Here is a 14486-nt window from a genome sequence, read left to right as displayed (position 1 = left end):
CTGCATAACAGCTGTATCTTGATGGAAAATCAGATAAAGAGACTCACAAGAGAGAGCAGACAATACAGAAACTCTTCAAGCAGAAGAGATAGTCAAAAGAGAAAACATTTTCCAAGAAAGTAATTAATGTCAAGAGAATGCATAGGCTCAAAAGGAGGAGCCTGTCAAATCTTCAAAATTGAGACTCCAAGGAGGAGAAATAGATTAAAAAAACAAGTTTAATATAAATCAAAGCCTAAACAAAACCAGTGAATATCAGGAAGTTTAGCAATCTTTCTATGAAATAAAACAGAGCAGAGAGTTGTCCTTTCAAAGTATTTGCAGACAAAACCTTATCCAAACCATCCTGAAGAAACTGTAAAATCCTAGGAATTCTAAAAGAATGCCAAGAATAACGATGAGTTGAACATCATGAAATATAGATTTTACAAATCCGAAAATAAATTCTCCTTGAAACAGACTTACAAGCCTAATAACTGAGTCAGAGAAACCTCTATGACTAAGCACTTAAGAGTTCAATTTCCATGCCTTCAAATTTAGAGAATTGAGATTTTGATGGAAAAAACGGCCCCTGAAACAGAAGGTCTGGCCTTAAAGGAAGTGGCCAAGGCTGGCAACAGGACACTCTCTGACGAGGTCTGCATACTGAAACCTGAGAGGCCAAGCTGGTGCTATCAGAAACACATAAGATCGTTCCATTATGATCTAGAGATCACCCTTGGAAAAAGAACCAGAGGCGGAAAAATGTAAGCAGGTTGGTAAAAACCAAGGAACTGCTAGAGCATCCACCATCTCCACCTGAGGATCATTGGACCTGGAAAGGTATCTGGAAAGCTTCTTGTTTAGACGAGAGACCATCAGATTTATTGCTGGAAGACTCCACATCTGTACAAGATGAAAAAAATACATCTGGATTGAGAGCACTCCCCCGGATATAAAGTCTGACGGCTGAGATAATCCCCTTCCCAATTGTCTACACCTGGAATATAAATCGCAGAAATTAGATAACAGTTGGATTCCGTCCAAGAAAGTATCCAAGATACTTCCTCCATAACTGAAGGACTGCGAGTCCCTCCTTAATGTTTTGCATTAGTCACTGTTGTGATATTTGTCTGTTTAAAAACAAATGTAAAAGTTGTCTCTTCAATAGAGACCATGCCTGAAGAGCCCTGAAAATAGCATGGAGTTCTAAAATATTGATTGGTAACCTCACCTCCTGAGGTTTCCAAACCCCTAGTGTTGTCAGAGTCTCTCAGACAGCTCCCCCACTTGGAAAAACTTGCATCTGTTGAGAATACAGACCAGGTAGGATAAACAAATGAGGCCTTCTGAGCAATAAGGTGATAATCCAACCACCAAATCAAAGAGAAAAGTGTTGGGATTTAAGTATATCAGTTGTGATATCTGAAAATAATCCCTGCACCTATGGTGCAACATGCAAAGCTATAGAGGCCTCAAACGAAAAGGAGCAAAGAGGATCACACCTGCTGCTGCAGTCCTGAGACCTAAAACTTCCATGCACATAACCACTGAAGGTTTTAGAAAAATTAAAATAAACTTAATTTGTCTCTAGTCTATCAGAGAAAAAAACCATAGACACTAAAATCCACCTGGAAACCTAAAAAGGTGACCCAAAAAACACTATTGTAATTTGATCCTCCAACCATGTCTTTAAGAAACCACACTAGTTGTTTCAAGTGAGATTCTGCTGCATGAAAAGATTAAAGCTAGTACCAAATACCACCCAAATAAAGAAACACCACAATACCTTGTTCTCTGAATACAGATAGAAGGGCACCCAGAATCTTTGAAAATAATCTCTGAGCTGCCGCTAGCCAAAAAGGACAAGCGACAAATTAGTAATGCTTATCTAGAAAGAATCTCAGAAAACAATAGTGATCTGAAAGAATAGAAAATAAGCGTCCTGTAAGTCTATTGTGGTCATGAAGTAACCTTGCTAAACAGAAAGGGAGAATAGTCGCTATAGTCACCATCTTGTAAGCTGGGACTCTTACAAAACAATAAAAATATTTCAGATCCAGAATTGGATTTTCTTTAGGACAAAGTATAGATTTGAATAGAAAACCAAAACGTTGTTCCTGCAGAGGAACTGAAACCATCACCCCTGAAAAACTCTAAATCTGAAACACATTTCAGAAAAACCTGAGCTTTCACAGAGTTTGGTATAACATGGAAAAGAATCTTCTCATGGGAGGTTTTTATTCTGAAACCTAAACGATACCCCTGAGAAAAATAATATTCAGAATCCACTGATTTGAACAGAAACTGTCCAAAAGTGTTGAAATAAATACAATCTGCCTCACTACCCCCCCCCACCGAAGAACTGGATTAAAGACTGCACCTTTATGCAGTCTTAGGGGCTGAAATTAGTTAAATTATAAGGCTTGGAATTATTCAAATTCAGAAAAAAATCTAAATCAGAGCCAGGGGCCTTAGGGGAATGAAAAAACAAAAGTTTAAAAAATTGCCCTTAGATTTCTAAACTTGGGACAGAAAAGACTCCCTTTCCCCCAGTAATAGAGGAAATAATGAAATCCAATAGAATTACTTTCCTAAAATAATAAGATAGTAATCTAAATATAAACACCAGATATTTAAGCCATACAACTTTTCTAGTAAACATGGCTAAAAATAAAGAATTAATATCAGATAAAATTACATAAAATACAACATCATAAATGAAATGACTAGCATGTTGAAGTAAAAGAACAATGCTTAGACAAATCAAGATCTGATAACTAAACCAATTAAAAAGTTGAAACAGCAACAACATCAGTCATAGAAATGGCAGGTTAAAAAATATGGCCAATATGTAAATATGTTTCTCTTAAAGTGAATGTAAACTCAACAGTGTCGCTTATTGCCATATTATCACTCTCAACAATTTAGATGGACCTTAATTCATAATTTTTTTGTGTGTACTTTCTAATCCCAAATATATATACCTTTTTATCTCATTTTTGGAGCCGAGATTCCTCCACCCGCCATTTGGTCCCTCTATTTGGAAATAATTGACAATAGCGATTGCCAATCCGTTTTTTTACCCCGTGGCGTTCAACCCCTTTTTGTCAACGTCATGCGCTTATTCTGCGCATGCATTAGCTTCTAATCCCCAGCTTCAGAAGTGATGCGTGTCCATGAGACGCGCATGCTCTGTAACACCTTCAATTTCAGACTCTATCAGCGGTATACAGTGAAGGCTACTGTGATTAGTATTGTACAGTGCTGCTAAGGGTACTGTGATTAGATGAATACATATTTTTCGGCTGCATTCGCTATCACAATAGTATTCAATTAACGGATACATTCATTGAATGCTAGATAGTGCTTTGAGGAGGTTGGATGTTAACGCATGCACAGCCTGTCTATCCTACTTTCCCGCTTGCGCACATTAAGTATTTAGTTTTTAAACGCATGCGCAGATTAAGTACAAATGTTTTTCACGCATGCGCAAAGTAAGGGCATCACGGGTGCGTGCATCAGAGATACGTATAGAGTAGGTGGGACCACTCTATACGTCACTCTCTGCAAAACAAGGAAGTGCCTTATGGGAGGAGTTGTGGCTCAAAACGGAGCGAAGTTAGTAATTAAAATATATTATAAATTATTTTTTTTATTTCCTTAAAGTTCACGGTTTGAATAAACATGTGTAATATAAGTATTAGGAGCCTTGAGTAGTTTGTAAATTGACATTCACTTTAAGATAGGAAACAAACTTCCTATCTAAAGGATCCCTAAAAGAAGAAATATCTTTCATAGGATAGAATTGCGTTCAGCAAGATAAGAAATAGCCATAGAAAAAGGACATAACTTTTAAAACCTAGAAGAAAGGTAAAAAGAAGCATTAAGTTTAGAATCCTTGCTAATCATATGATAAATAGCATCTGGAATAAGAAAAACTTCAAGAGTTACCTCAGACGCTTAAAAACCCCAGAATTAAAACATTTGCTATTCTTGTTTTCAAGAGGACTAGATTCCTCAATAATCAAAGTAAACAATACTTCCTTAATAAAGAATGAATACATTCAATTTAAAAAGTTTGAATTAAAAAAATTAAATCTCTGAAATAGGATCCTCTTGAGTCAGAGAAAACCACATCAGCAGAAATACTACAGTATGCTGTCGATCAATACAAACTTCATAGGTATATGAAAAGTTAGGAGATATAGTTTACGTTAATTTAACAGGAAATGACACTATTCGCGTCATAAAAGGCGCAATTGACACGATTTGCGCCAAAAAAATTGCGTCAGCAAAGACGCAAGAAATGACAAATGCAACCTTCGCGCCAAAAAAAATTGTGCCAAGAATGATGCAATTAATAGAATTATTTTGCGCCTTTGCGAGCCTAATTTGCACACACACTATATATACACACGCACACTATATATACACACACACCACATACACCACACCATATACACACACCATATATATACACATCCACACCATATATACATACCCACACACCATATATATACACACACACACTTATTAAAGAAAAAAAAATCTGTAAGTATTTTGGTTGGGTCCTACACTCATAGAATACATTTGTTAAGCCCTGACTTACCTTTTCTGCAATGTGCTGTTACCCTGTACCGCACTGGGGATCAGGAAGTGAGAGGAAATTGAAAAGAGAGGAACGTAGCTAATAGAATGGAACAGTGACACCCGCAGGCAGAAATTAAAAGTGCAGGCACATTTTTTTTTTTTTAACTGCCACTGTCGTTCTTTCTGCAGAGACCCTTCCGTTTCTGCGATAAGAACGCAGATCACACAGTGTTCTGCCTTGGGGACCAGTACTGAAAAATATCATCAGAGGTAATGGTATAGGAGTATAACTTCGATCTGAAAAGGGAGGCAGGAGATGAATCCCTGCAACCGATACCAGAGAACCTTTGAATAGATTTCCCATGGGTGAAACCATAAAATAAACAGGCAATACTCCCTTCACGTCCTTCTGGCAAACACTGTTCTCTGAGAGGAATTGGGCTTCAAAATGCTCAGAAGCGCCTATCATAGAAGAAATGAAGCACAACTTGCTTCACCACCTCCATAGGAGGCAAAGTTTGTAAAACTAAGGTGTGAGTGAGGTGGGAGGTGTATTTATAGGCATTTTGAGGTTTGGGAAACTTTGCCCCCTCCTGGTAGGAATGTATATCCCATACGTCACTAGCTCATGGACTCTTGCCACTTACATGAAAGAAAATTGGTGTAGACTGTCCCTTTAAAAAATCCTGTGATCCAAGCAGCTGCTAAGTATTTTACATCTGCTTCATGATGTGTCATCTTATTCTGCATATTCCTGTATACAGCCAACCTCTTGCTTTTCATGACTTCTGTCTGATGCCATTAACTATTAAATATTATTAAACAGGGGGGAACTTCCAGGCGGCAGCCATGACAGGTCACAAGAGTGTTGGTCTCTTCAAACTACAGCACTAATCTGTTTAAAATCCTCATCCTAACACTACATTGTGCAACTTGCTTGATCAAGGATTCACCTCTAAAGCAAGCTCTCTCACACAATACCACTATTTTTGGTCTTGTTATCAAACTCAGCATGCCGGAGAAACACAAAGGTTGCGGCCTACCACCTAACACCCCCCGGTGGGACACTTCGGTGCTCCTATCGTTAAAAGGCAGTGATTGCCCCAAGGCCCTGTTAGAATATACTGTGAGTAGACAACGCAATTTTACATCGCAGTCATGCTCATTACTTCTGCCTAACGCCTATTACTGAGTTTTTACGATGGAGATCCCTGCGCATTTCTTCGAGGAGCTATGCCGCTTACTTGCCAGACATCATGAGTCTATGGAAGACACATTGGTCATAGCATTCCAAAGCAGTAGTGCTGGTTCTATTCAACAACCCAACCAATTCAGGCCTCACGGAGCGAAATCTGAGGGTGGTGACGTTTTGGGGCCCCGACGTTCACTACCTGACACTAGCGCTGTTGTGGAAGACCTGAACCACCGGGATGCATAACCTGTACTTCGCAGAGATGAGAAGCAGATAAGGTGCACAAAATTTGAGGTAGTGGGCCACACTGCTTTCTCCCAAACCTCTGATTCCGCATCCGAAACAAGCCAGCCACTCTCATCTAAGAACCAAGAGATCATCACCTATACTATGCAAGCCCTTCCAGGGAAAAAAACTGACCACGGAGATGGACACCTGCAGGCCGCGTGCCTCCCTATAGCTGCATCAGGGTTTTTTGAGACCATCCACGCAACTTTACAGTTCTCTAAGTGGGATCCGGGTGATTCACCCCCCCTTGGTCGCAACTGCAAAATAAGTGACATTCGGGACTAGGAGGTTGCTTAGAGCCAAGTACTTTATTATTGTTTCCAATGTTTACCGCTGCAATTGGCAGATAAAGGTCGTTCTGCTGGATTGCACCATGGAACAGACTATATGCTTTGCCACTACCAGCAGGCTGCATGCCTGGCCATTTCCCTTCTCGGACGTATTGCCCAGCTTTCTAGATATCAGCTGTTGTGTACAAATGTTGTGTACAAAAATTGCTTATAATGTGTCTCTTCTTAAGTGCTAGATTCATTTTTGCAAGCTTGAAACCTACAGCCCAATGATGTGTATAATTAGTTCTACCTTAATCAACACTGTTGAAGTATATTGTAATGAGAAGCACGGTGAACGCCGCCAGCCGGTCACACTATTAACCGGAAGTCAATCCAGATACCAAACCGCTGGTACAGAGCGGAAGGAAAAAAGGAGTCCCATAAACTGAATTTCTTCACGCACGGAAAGCCATAGCCAGGTAGCAAGGGATCAGTTTGCCAGAGGTATAGAAATAGAAAAAATACAGCAGGCTCTCAATCCAAAACTGGGGATAAAACTTCAAAATTTATTCAGACAACGTTAAAAAGTGTTGTAGTATATTACTCATTGTGGTCGCTTTTGAATCTGAATTGTAATGCTATTCTTTATTTTACCACTATAACCCTGCAGGTTACTGTTGCGGTCTCCACTTATACTGCCGCACTTTCCGTGCAGGCTGGCCCTGCACCTGTGCTGGTGCCTATGGGGGTAGATTAAAGAGACTAACCAATTTTGCGTATTGAATTGTTAGTGAATGCTATTCGTACCCACAGAGCAAAGCAACTTAGCATATGGGCTTTTACACACATGGCTTGGATCAATGGCATAATTAGGTTAGCCTACCTGCTGGTATAACACCTAGTTTGACTTGTTTCCACACAGTTAGAATCTCAGTTAATGTCCATGTAAATATAGCTAAATTACTACTAGTATACACACTATCAGTATGGCCTACGGTATTCTCTAGCGCACTACTTAGTCTAGCGAACTCATAACTCCTTATTGACATTTGGGAACCACTATAACCCTCTTCAACCTAGCCACACAGCTAATACGTGATTTACTGAATTGTGTTGCATCTATAGCATTGCCTGAAGGATAGAGTATAGCTTATTAAGCCTAGCACATTTCAGTCCCAGATCTAACATGCAAGCCCTATCTCATGTATTATATACTTAATATGGCCTCAATATGCCTTCTGAGCAATCACATTACTCTTCATTAGACTGCATTTTCCCCTTTTTTATGGTAAGAGGGACCTCCTAGTTTTGACTTTGTCTTTAGTTATCTCTTACTTGAATGACAGATGTTTGAGCCTATTTTCTCTATATCTTAGCATTTTATATTTCTCCAACATAGGTGTGTCCGGTCCACTGCGTCATCCTTACTTGTGGGATATTCTCTTCCCCAACAGGAAATGGCAAAGAGCCCAGCAAAGCTGGTCACATGATCCCTCCTAGGCTCCGCCTACCCCAGTCATTCTCTTTGCCGTTGCACAGGCAACATCTCCACGGAGATGGTTAAGAGTTTTTTGGTGTTTAAATGTAGTTTTTATCCTTCAATCAAGAGTTTGTTATTTTAAAATAGTGCTGGTATGTACTATTTACTCTGAAACAGAAAAGAGATGAAGATTTCTGTTTGTAAGAGGAAGATGATTTTAGCAACCGTTACTAAAATCGATGGCTGTTTCCACACAGGACTGTTGAGATGAAGTAACTTCAGTTGGGGGAAACAGTGGGCAGACTTTGCTGCTTGAGGTATGACACATTTCTAACAAGACTTTGTAATGCTGGAATGCTGTCATTTTCCCTATGGGAACCGGTAAGCCATTTTCTTAGTTTAGTATAAGAATAAAGGGCTTCACAAGGGCTTTAAAGACTGGTAGACATTTTTCTGGGCTAAAACGATTACTTTATAAGCATATTTAGTGGATTATAACTATAAATAGTTCTTATAATCTTGGGGATTGTATTAAAAAAACGGCAGGCACTGTATTGGACACCTTTTTCACTGGGGGCCTTTTCTAGTCATAGGCAGAGCCTCATTTTCGCGCCACTAATGCGCAGTTGTTTTTGGAAAGCAAGGCATGCAGATGCATGTGTGAGGAGCTAAGAACCACTGAAAAAGCTTATTGAAATCGTCATTTGGTATCGTATTCCCCTCTGGGCTTGGTTGGGTCTCAGCAAAGCAGATACCAGGGACTGTATAGGGGTTAAATGTAAAAACGGCTCCGGTTCCGTTATTTTAAGAGTTAAAGCTTTCAAATTTGGTGTGCAATACTTTTTAGGTTTTAAGACACTGTGGTGAAATTTTGGTGAATTTTGAACAATTCCTTCATACTTTTTCACATATTCAGTAATAAAGTGTGTTCAGTTTAAAATTTAAAGTGACAGTAACGGTTTTATTTTAAAACGTTTTTTGTGCTTTGTTATCAAGTTTATGCCTGTTAACATGTCTGAACCATCAGATAGACGATGTTCTGTATGTTTGAAAGCCAAGGTTCCTCCCCATTTAAATATATGTGATGATTGTGACATAGTGTCCAAACAAAGTAGGGACAATGATGCCACTGATAATGATGTTGCCCAAGATGATTCCTCAAGTGAGGGGAGTAAGCATGGTACTGCATCATCCCCTTCTGTGTCTACACCAGTCTTGCCCACACAAGAGGTCCCTAGTACATCTAGTGCGCCAATACTTATTACTATGCAACAATTAACGGCTGTAATGGATAATTCTATTAAAAACATTTTGTCCAAAATGCCCACTTATCAGAGAAAGCGCGATTGCTCTGTTTTAGATACTGAAGAGCAAGATGACGCTGATGATAATAGTTCTGACATACCCTCACACCAATCTGAAGGGGCCAGGAGGGAGGTTTTGTCTGAGGGAGAAATTTCAGATTCAGGAAAAATTTCTCAACAAGCTGAACCTGATGTTATTAAATTTAAATTAGAACATCTCCGCGCTCTGCTTAAGGAGGTGTTATCTACTCTGGATGATTGTGACAATTTGGTCATTCCAGAGAAATTATGTAAGATGGACAAGTTCCTAGAGGTCCCGGTGCCCCCCGATGCTTTTCCTATACCCAAGCGGGTGGCGGACATTGTAAATAAGGAATGGGAAAGGCCCGGCATACCTTTTGTTCCTCCCCCTATATTTAAGAAATTATTTCCTATGGTCGACCCCAGAAAGGACTTATGGCAGACAGTCCCCAAGGTCGAGGGGGCGGTTTCTACTCTAAACAAACGCACTACTATCCCTATAGAAGATAGTTGTGCTTTCAAAGATCCTATGGATAAAAAATTAGAGGGTTTGCTTAAAAAGATGTTTGTTCAGCAAGGTTACCTTCTACAACCAATTTCATGCATTGTTCCTGTCACTACAGCAGCGTGTTTCTGGTTCGAAGAACTAGAAAAGTCGCTCAATAAAGAATCTTCGTATGAGGAGGTTATGGACAGAGTTCAAGCACTTAAATTGGCTAACTCTTTTATCTTAGACGCCACTTTGCAATTAGCTAGATTAGCGGCGAAAAATTCAGGTTTTGCTATTGTGGCGCGCAGAGCGCTTTGGCTAAAGTCTTGGTCAGCGGATGTGTCCTCCAAGACCAAATTGCTTAACATCCCTTTCAAGGGTAAAACACTGTTTGGCCCTGACTTGAAAGAGATTATTTCAGACATCACTGGGGGAAAGGGCCACGCCCTTCCTCAGGATAGGTCTTTTAAGGCTAAAAATAAGCCAAATTTTCGTCCCTTTCGCAGAAACGGACCAGCCTCAAATTCTACACCCTCTAAGCAAGAGGGTAATAGTTCTCAAACCAAACCAGCCTGGAGACCGATGCAAGGCTGGAACAAGGGTAAGCAGGCCAAGAAACCTGCCACTGCTACCAAAACAGCATGAAGTGTTGGCCCCCGATCCGGGACCGGATCTGGTGGGGGGCAGACTCTCTCTCTTTGCTCAGGCTTGGGCAAGAGATGTTCAGGATCCTTGGGCGCTAGAAATAGTTTCTCAGGGTTATCTCCTGGAATTCAAGGAACTACCCCCAAGGGGAAGGTTCCACAGGTCTCTAAACAAATTTCTCAGGGTTCCATCGTTCAAAATGGAAACCATTCGAACGATTCTTCCTACCATCCAGGAAGGTCAATTCATGACCACGGTGGATTTAAAGGATGCGTATCTACATATTCCTATCCACAAGGAACATCATCGGTTCCTAAGGTTCGCCTTTCTGGACAAGCATTACCAGTTTGTGGCACTTCCATTCGGATTAGCCACTGCTCCAAGGATTTTCACAAAGGTACTAGGGTCCCTTCTAGCGGTGCTAAGACCAAGGGGCATTGCAGTAATACCTTACTTGGACGACATACTGATTCAAGCGTCGTCTCTGTCAAAGCAAAGGCTCATACGGACATTGTCCTAGCCTTTCTCAGATCTCACGGGTGGAAAGTGAACATAGAAAAAAGTTCTCTGTCCCCGTCAACAAGAGTTCCCTTCTTGGGAACAATAATAGATTCCTTAGAAATGAAGATTTTTCTGACAGAGGCCAGAAAATCAAAACTTCTAAGCTCTTGTCAAGTACTTCATTCTGTTCTTCTTCCTTCCATAGCGCAGTGCATGGAAGTAATAGGTTTGATGGTTGCGGCAATGGACATAGTTCCTTTTGCACGAATTCATCTAAGACCATTACAACTGTGCATGCTCAGACAGTGGAATGGGGATTATACAGACTTGTCTCCGACAATCCAAGTAGATCAGAGAACCAGAGATTCACTCCGTTGGTGGCTGACCCTGGACAACCTGTCACAGGGAATGAGCTTCCGCAGACCAGAGTGGGTCATTGTCACGACCGACGCCAGTCTGGTGGGCTGGGGCGCGGTCTGGAAACCCCTGAAAGCTCAGGGTCTATGGTCTCGGGAAGAATCTCTTCTCCCGATAAACATTCTGGAACTGAGAGCGATATTCAATGCTCTCAAAGCTTGGCCTCAACTAGCAAAGGCCAAATTCATAAGGTTTCAATCAGACAACATGACGACTGTTGCATATATCATCCATCAGGGGGGAACAAGGAGTTCCCTGGCGATGGAAGAAGTGACCAAAATAATTCAATGGGCGGAGAATCACTCTTGCCACTTGTCTGCAATCCACATCCCAGGAGTGGAAAATTGGGAAGCGGATTTTCTGAGTCGTCAGACTTTCCATCCGGGGGAGTGGGAACTCCATCCAGAAATCTTTGCCCAAATAACTCAATTATGGGGCATTCCAGACATGGATCTGATGGCGTCTCGTCAGAACTTCAAGGTTCCTTGCTACGGGTCCAGATCCAGGGATCCCAAGGCGACTCTAGTAGATGCACTAGTAGCACCTTGGACCTTCAACCTAGCTTATGTATTCCCACCGTTTCCTCTCATTCCCAGGCTGGTAGCCAGGATCAATCAGGAGAGGGCTTCGGTGATCTTGATAGCTCCTGCGTGGCCACGCAGAACTTGGTATGCAGACCTGGTGAATATGTAATCGGCTCCACCATGGAAGCTACCTTTGAGACAGGACCTTCTTGTTCAAGGTCCATTCGAACATCCGAATCTGGCTTCCCTCCAGCTGACTGCTTGGAGATTGAACGCTTGATTTTATCAAAGCGTGGGTTTTCAGATTCTGTCATAGATACTCTTATTCAGGCTAGAAAGCCTGTAACTAGGAAAATTTACCATAAAATATGGAAAAAATATATCTGTTGGTGTGAATCTAAAGGATTCCCATGGAACAAGATAAAAATTCCTAAGATTCTATCCTTTCTACAAGAGGGTTTGGAGAAAGGATTATCTGCAAGTTCTTTGAAGGGACAGATCTCTGCTTTATCTGTTTTACTTCACAAAAAGCTGGCGGCTGTGCCAGATGTTCAAGCTTTTGTTCAGGCTCTGGTTAGAATCAAGCCTGTTTACAAACCTTTGACTCCTCCTTGGAGTCTAAATTTAGTTCTTTCAGTTCTTCAAGGGGTTCCGTTTGAACCCTTACATTCCGTAGATATTAAGTTACTATCTTGGAAAGTTTTGTTTTTGGTTGCAATTTCTTCTGCTAGAAGAGTTTCAGAGTTATCTGCTCTGCAGTGTTCTCCTCCTTATCTGGTGTTCCATGCAGATAAGGTGGTTTTGCGTACTAAACCTGGTTTTCTTCCGAAAGTTGTTTCTAACAAAAATATTAACCAGGAGATAGTTGTGCCTTCTTTGTGTCCGAATCCAGTTGCAAAGAAGGAACGTTTGTTACACAATTTGGATGTAGTTCGTGCTCTAAAATTCTTTTTAGAGGCTACAAAGGATTTCAGACAAACATCTTCTTTGTTTGTTGTTTATTCTGGTAAAAGGAGAGGTCAAAAAGCAACTTCTACCTCTCTCTCTTTTTGGCTTAAAAGCATCATCCGATCGGCTTATGAGACTGCCGGACGGCAGCCTCCTGAAAGAATCACAGCTCACTCCACTAGGGCTGTGGCTTCCACATGGGCCTTCAAGAACGAGGCTTCTGTTGATCAGATATGTAAGGCAGCGACTTGGTCTTCACTGCACACTTTTGCCAAATTTTACAAATTTGATACTTTTGCTTCTTCTGAGGCTATTTTTGGGAGAAAGGTTTTGCAAGCCGTGGTGCCTTCCATCTAGGTGACCTGATTTGCTCCCTCCCTTCATCCGTGTCCTAAAGCTTTGGTATTGGTTCCCACAAGTAAGGATGACGCCGTGGACCGGACACACCTATGTTGGAGAAAACAGAATTTATGCTTACCTGATAAATTACTTTCTCCAACGGTGTGTCCGGTCCACGGCCCGCCCTGGTTTTTTAATCAGGTCTGATTAATTATTTTCTCTAACTACAGTCACCACGCTATCATATGATTTCTCCTATGCATATTCCTCCTTTACGTCGGTCGAATGACTGGGGTAGGCGGAGCCTAGGAGGGATCATGTGACCAGCTTTGCTGGGCTCTTTGCCATTTCCTGTTGGGGAAGAGAATATCCCACAAGTAAGGATGACGCCGTGGACCGGACACACCGTTGGAGAAAGTAATTTATCAGGTAAGCATAAATTCTGTTTTACAGTTATGGCTCTACTAGTATTTTAAACTTCTAGTTATTGCATTAAAAACACAATCTAAAACCTGAGGTAAACATAATAAGATCCATAAGAGGTCTTTTTTCCTGAAGACAGCCTCCTGTTACAGCAAATTTTCACTTGATCAGGGGTCCAAGAGTGGCCTTTAACTGAGAGGGGAGGCTTAGACTTTCAGGGGCATGTTCGTATTATTTCTTTATATGGCATTATGTACATAAGTTACTCTGTTGTATTGCTAATTGACTTTGCCTACATCGCCTGTATTCACATTATATTTTCTGTATGATGAGCTCTGTAACATGTTTTCTTTAACAGCAATTGTGGAATGCCTTAATACTTTATTTGTATGCCAAACCTTACCTCAATAAAAGATTAAAAAAAAATATTATTAAATACATGTATCTCCCAAGAAATTTGACACAGGCTTTATAAATATTGTCACATTTTCTCACTGTGTATATTTATTACATGCAGCTGGTCACATGTGTAGTATTAGATTGTGCATAAATAAAATAAACATGTTTAATATCACAAAATCTGCTCTTTACATAATATAAATACAGGAAGAGCTCTGATTATTTCCCACCTCTCATGTAGCCGTTTTCCTTTCTTTTTGCAGGTGTCACACTTATAGCATCTGCTTCAGTCACTGATTATAAACAAGATGAACAAATACAGAAAACAGATGGCAGAGCAGTTCCTGAGTCAGGCCCTGGGCATCATCTGCCTGCTGACCGGAGAGGTGAGAGCTACTGGGAAATGTCATGTGACACTGGTCCTATTTACTGTGCTGCTTCTGATACACCAGACATATTTCACTAACCCTAACTTCATCTCACTAACCCTAACCTCAGCTTATCCAGACCATCTCACTAACCCTAACCTCAGCTTATCCAGACCATCTCACTACCCCTAACTTCATCTCATCCAGACCATCTCACTAACGCTAACCTCAGCTCACCCAGACCATCTCACTAACCCTAACTTCATCTCACTAACCCTAACCTCAGCTTATCCAGACCATCTC

General features: G+C 40.9%; 1 protein-coding gene across 1 annotated transcript in view; it reads left to right on the top strand.

Annotated features, from left to right (window-relative positions):
• Positions 1–14486, top strand: part of LOC128657902 (oocyte zinc finger protein XlCOF7.1-like) — a 112158-nt gene that overhangs the window by 8864 nt on the left and 88808 nt on the right. The window contains exon 2 of the mRNA XM_053712329.1: positions 14079–14201. Coding sequence (XP_053568304.1) covers positions 14124–14201 — 78 coding nt within the window. The 5' untranslated portion in view covers positions 14079–14123. The remainder of the gene's footprint in view (positions 1–14078; positions 14202–14486) is intronic.

Source organism: Bombina bombina, chromosome 4, assembly GCF_027579735.1.
Source record: "Bombina bombina isolate aBomBom1 chromosome 4, aBomBom1.pri, whole genome shotgun sequence".
NCBI classification, from domain to species: domain Eukaryota; kingdom Metazoa; phylum Chordata; class Amphibia; order Anura; family Bombinatoridae; genus Bombina; species Bombina bombina.
The sequence above is the reverse complement of the archived record's forward strand: the minus strand, read 5'-3'. Positions and strand labels throughout refer to the sequence as shown.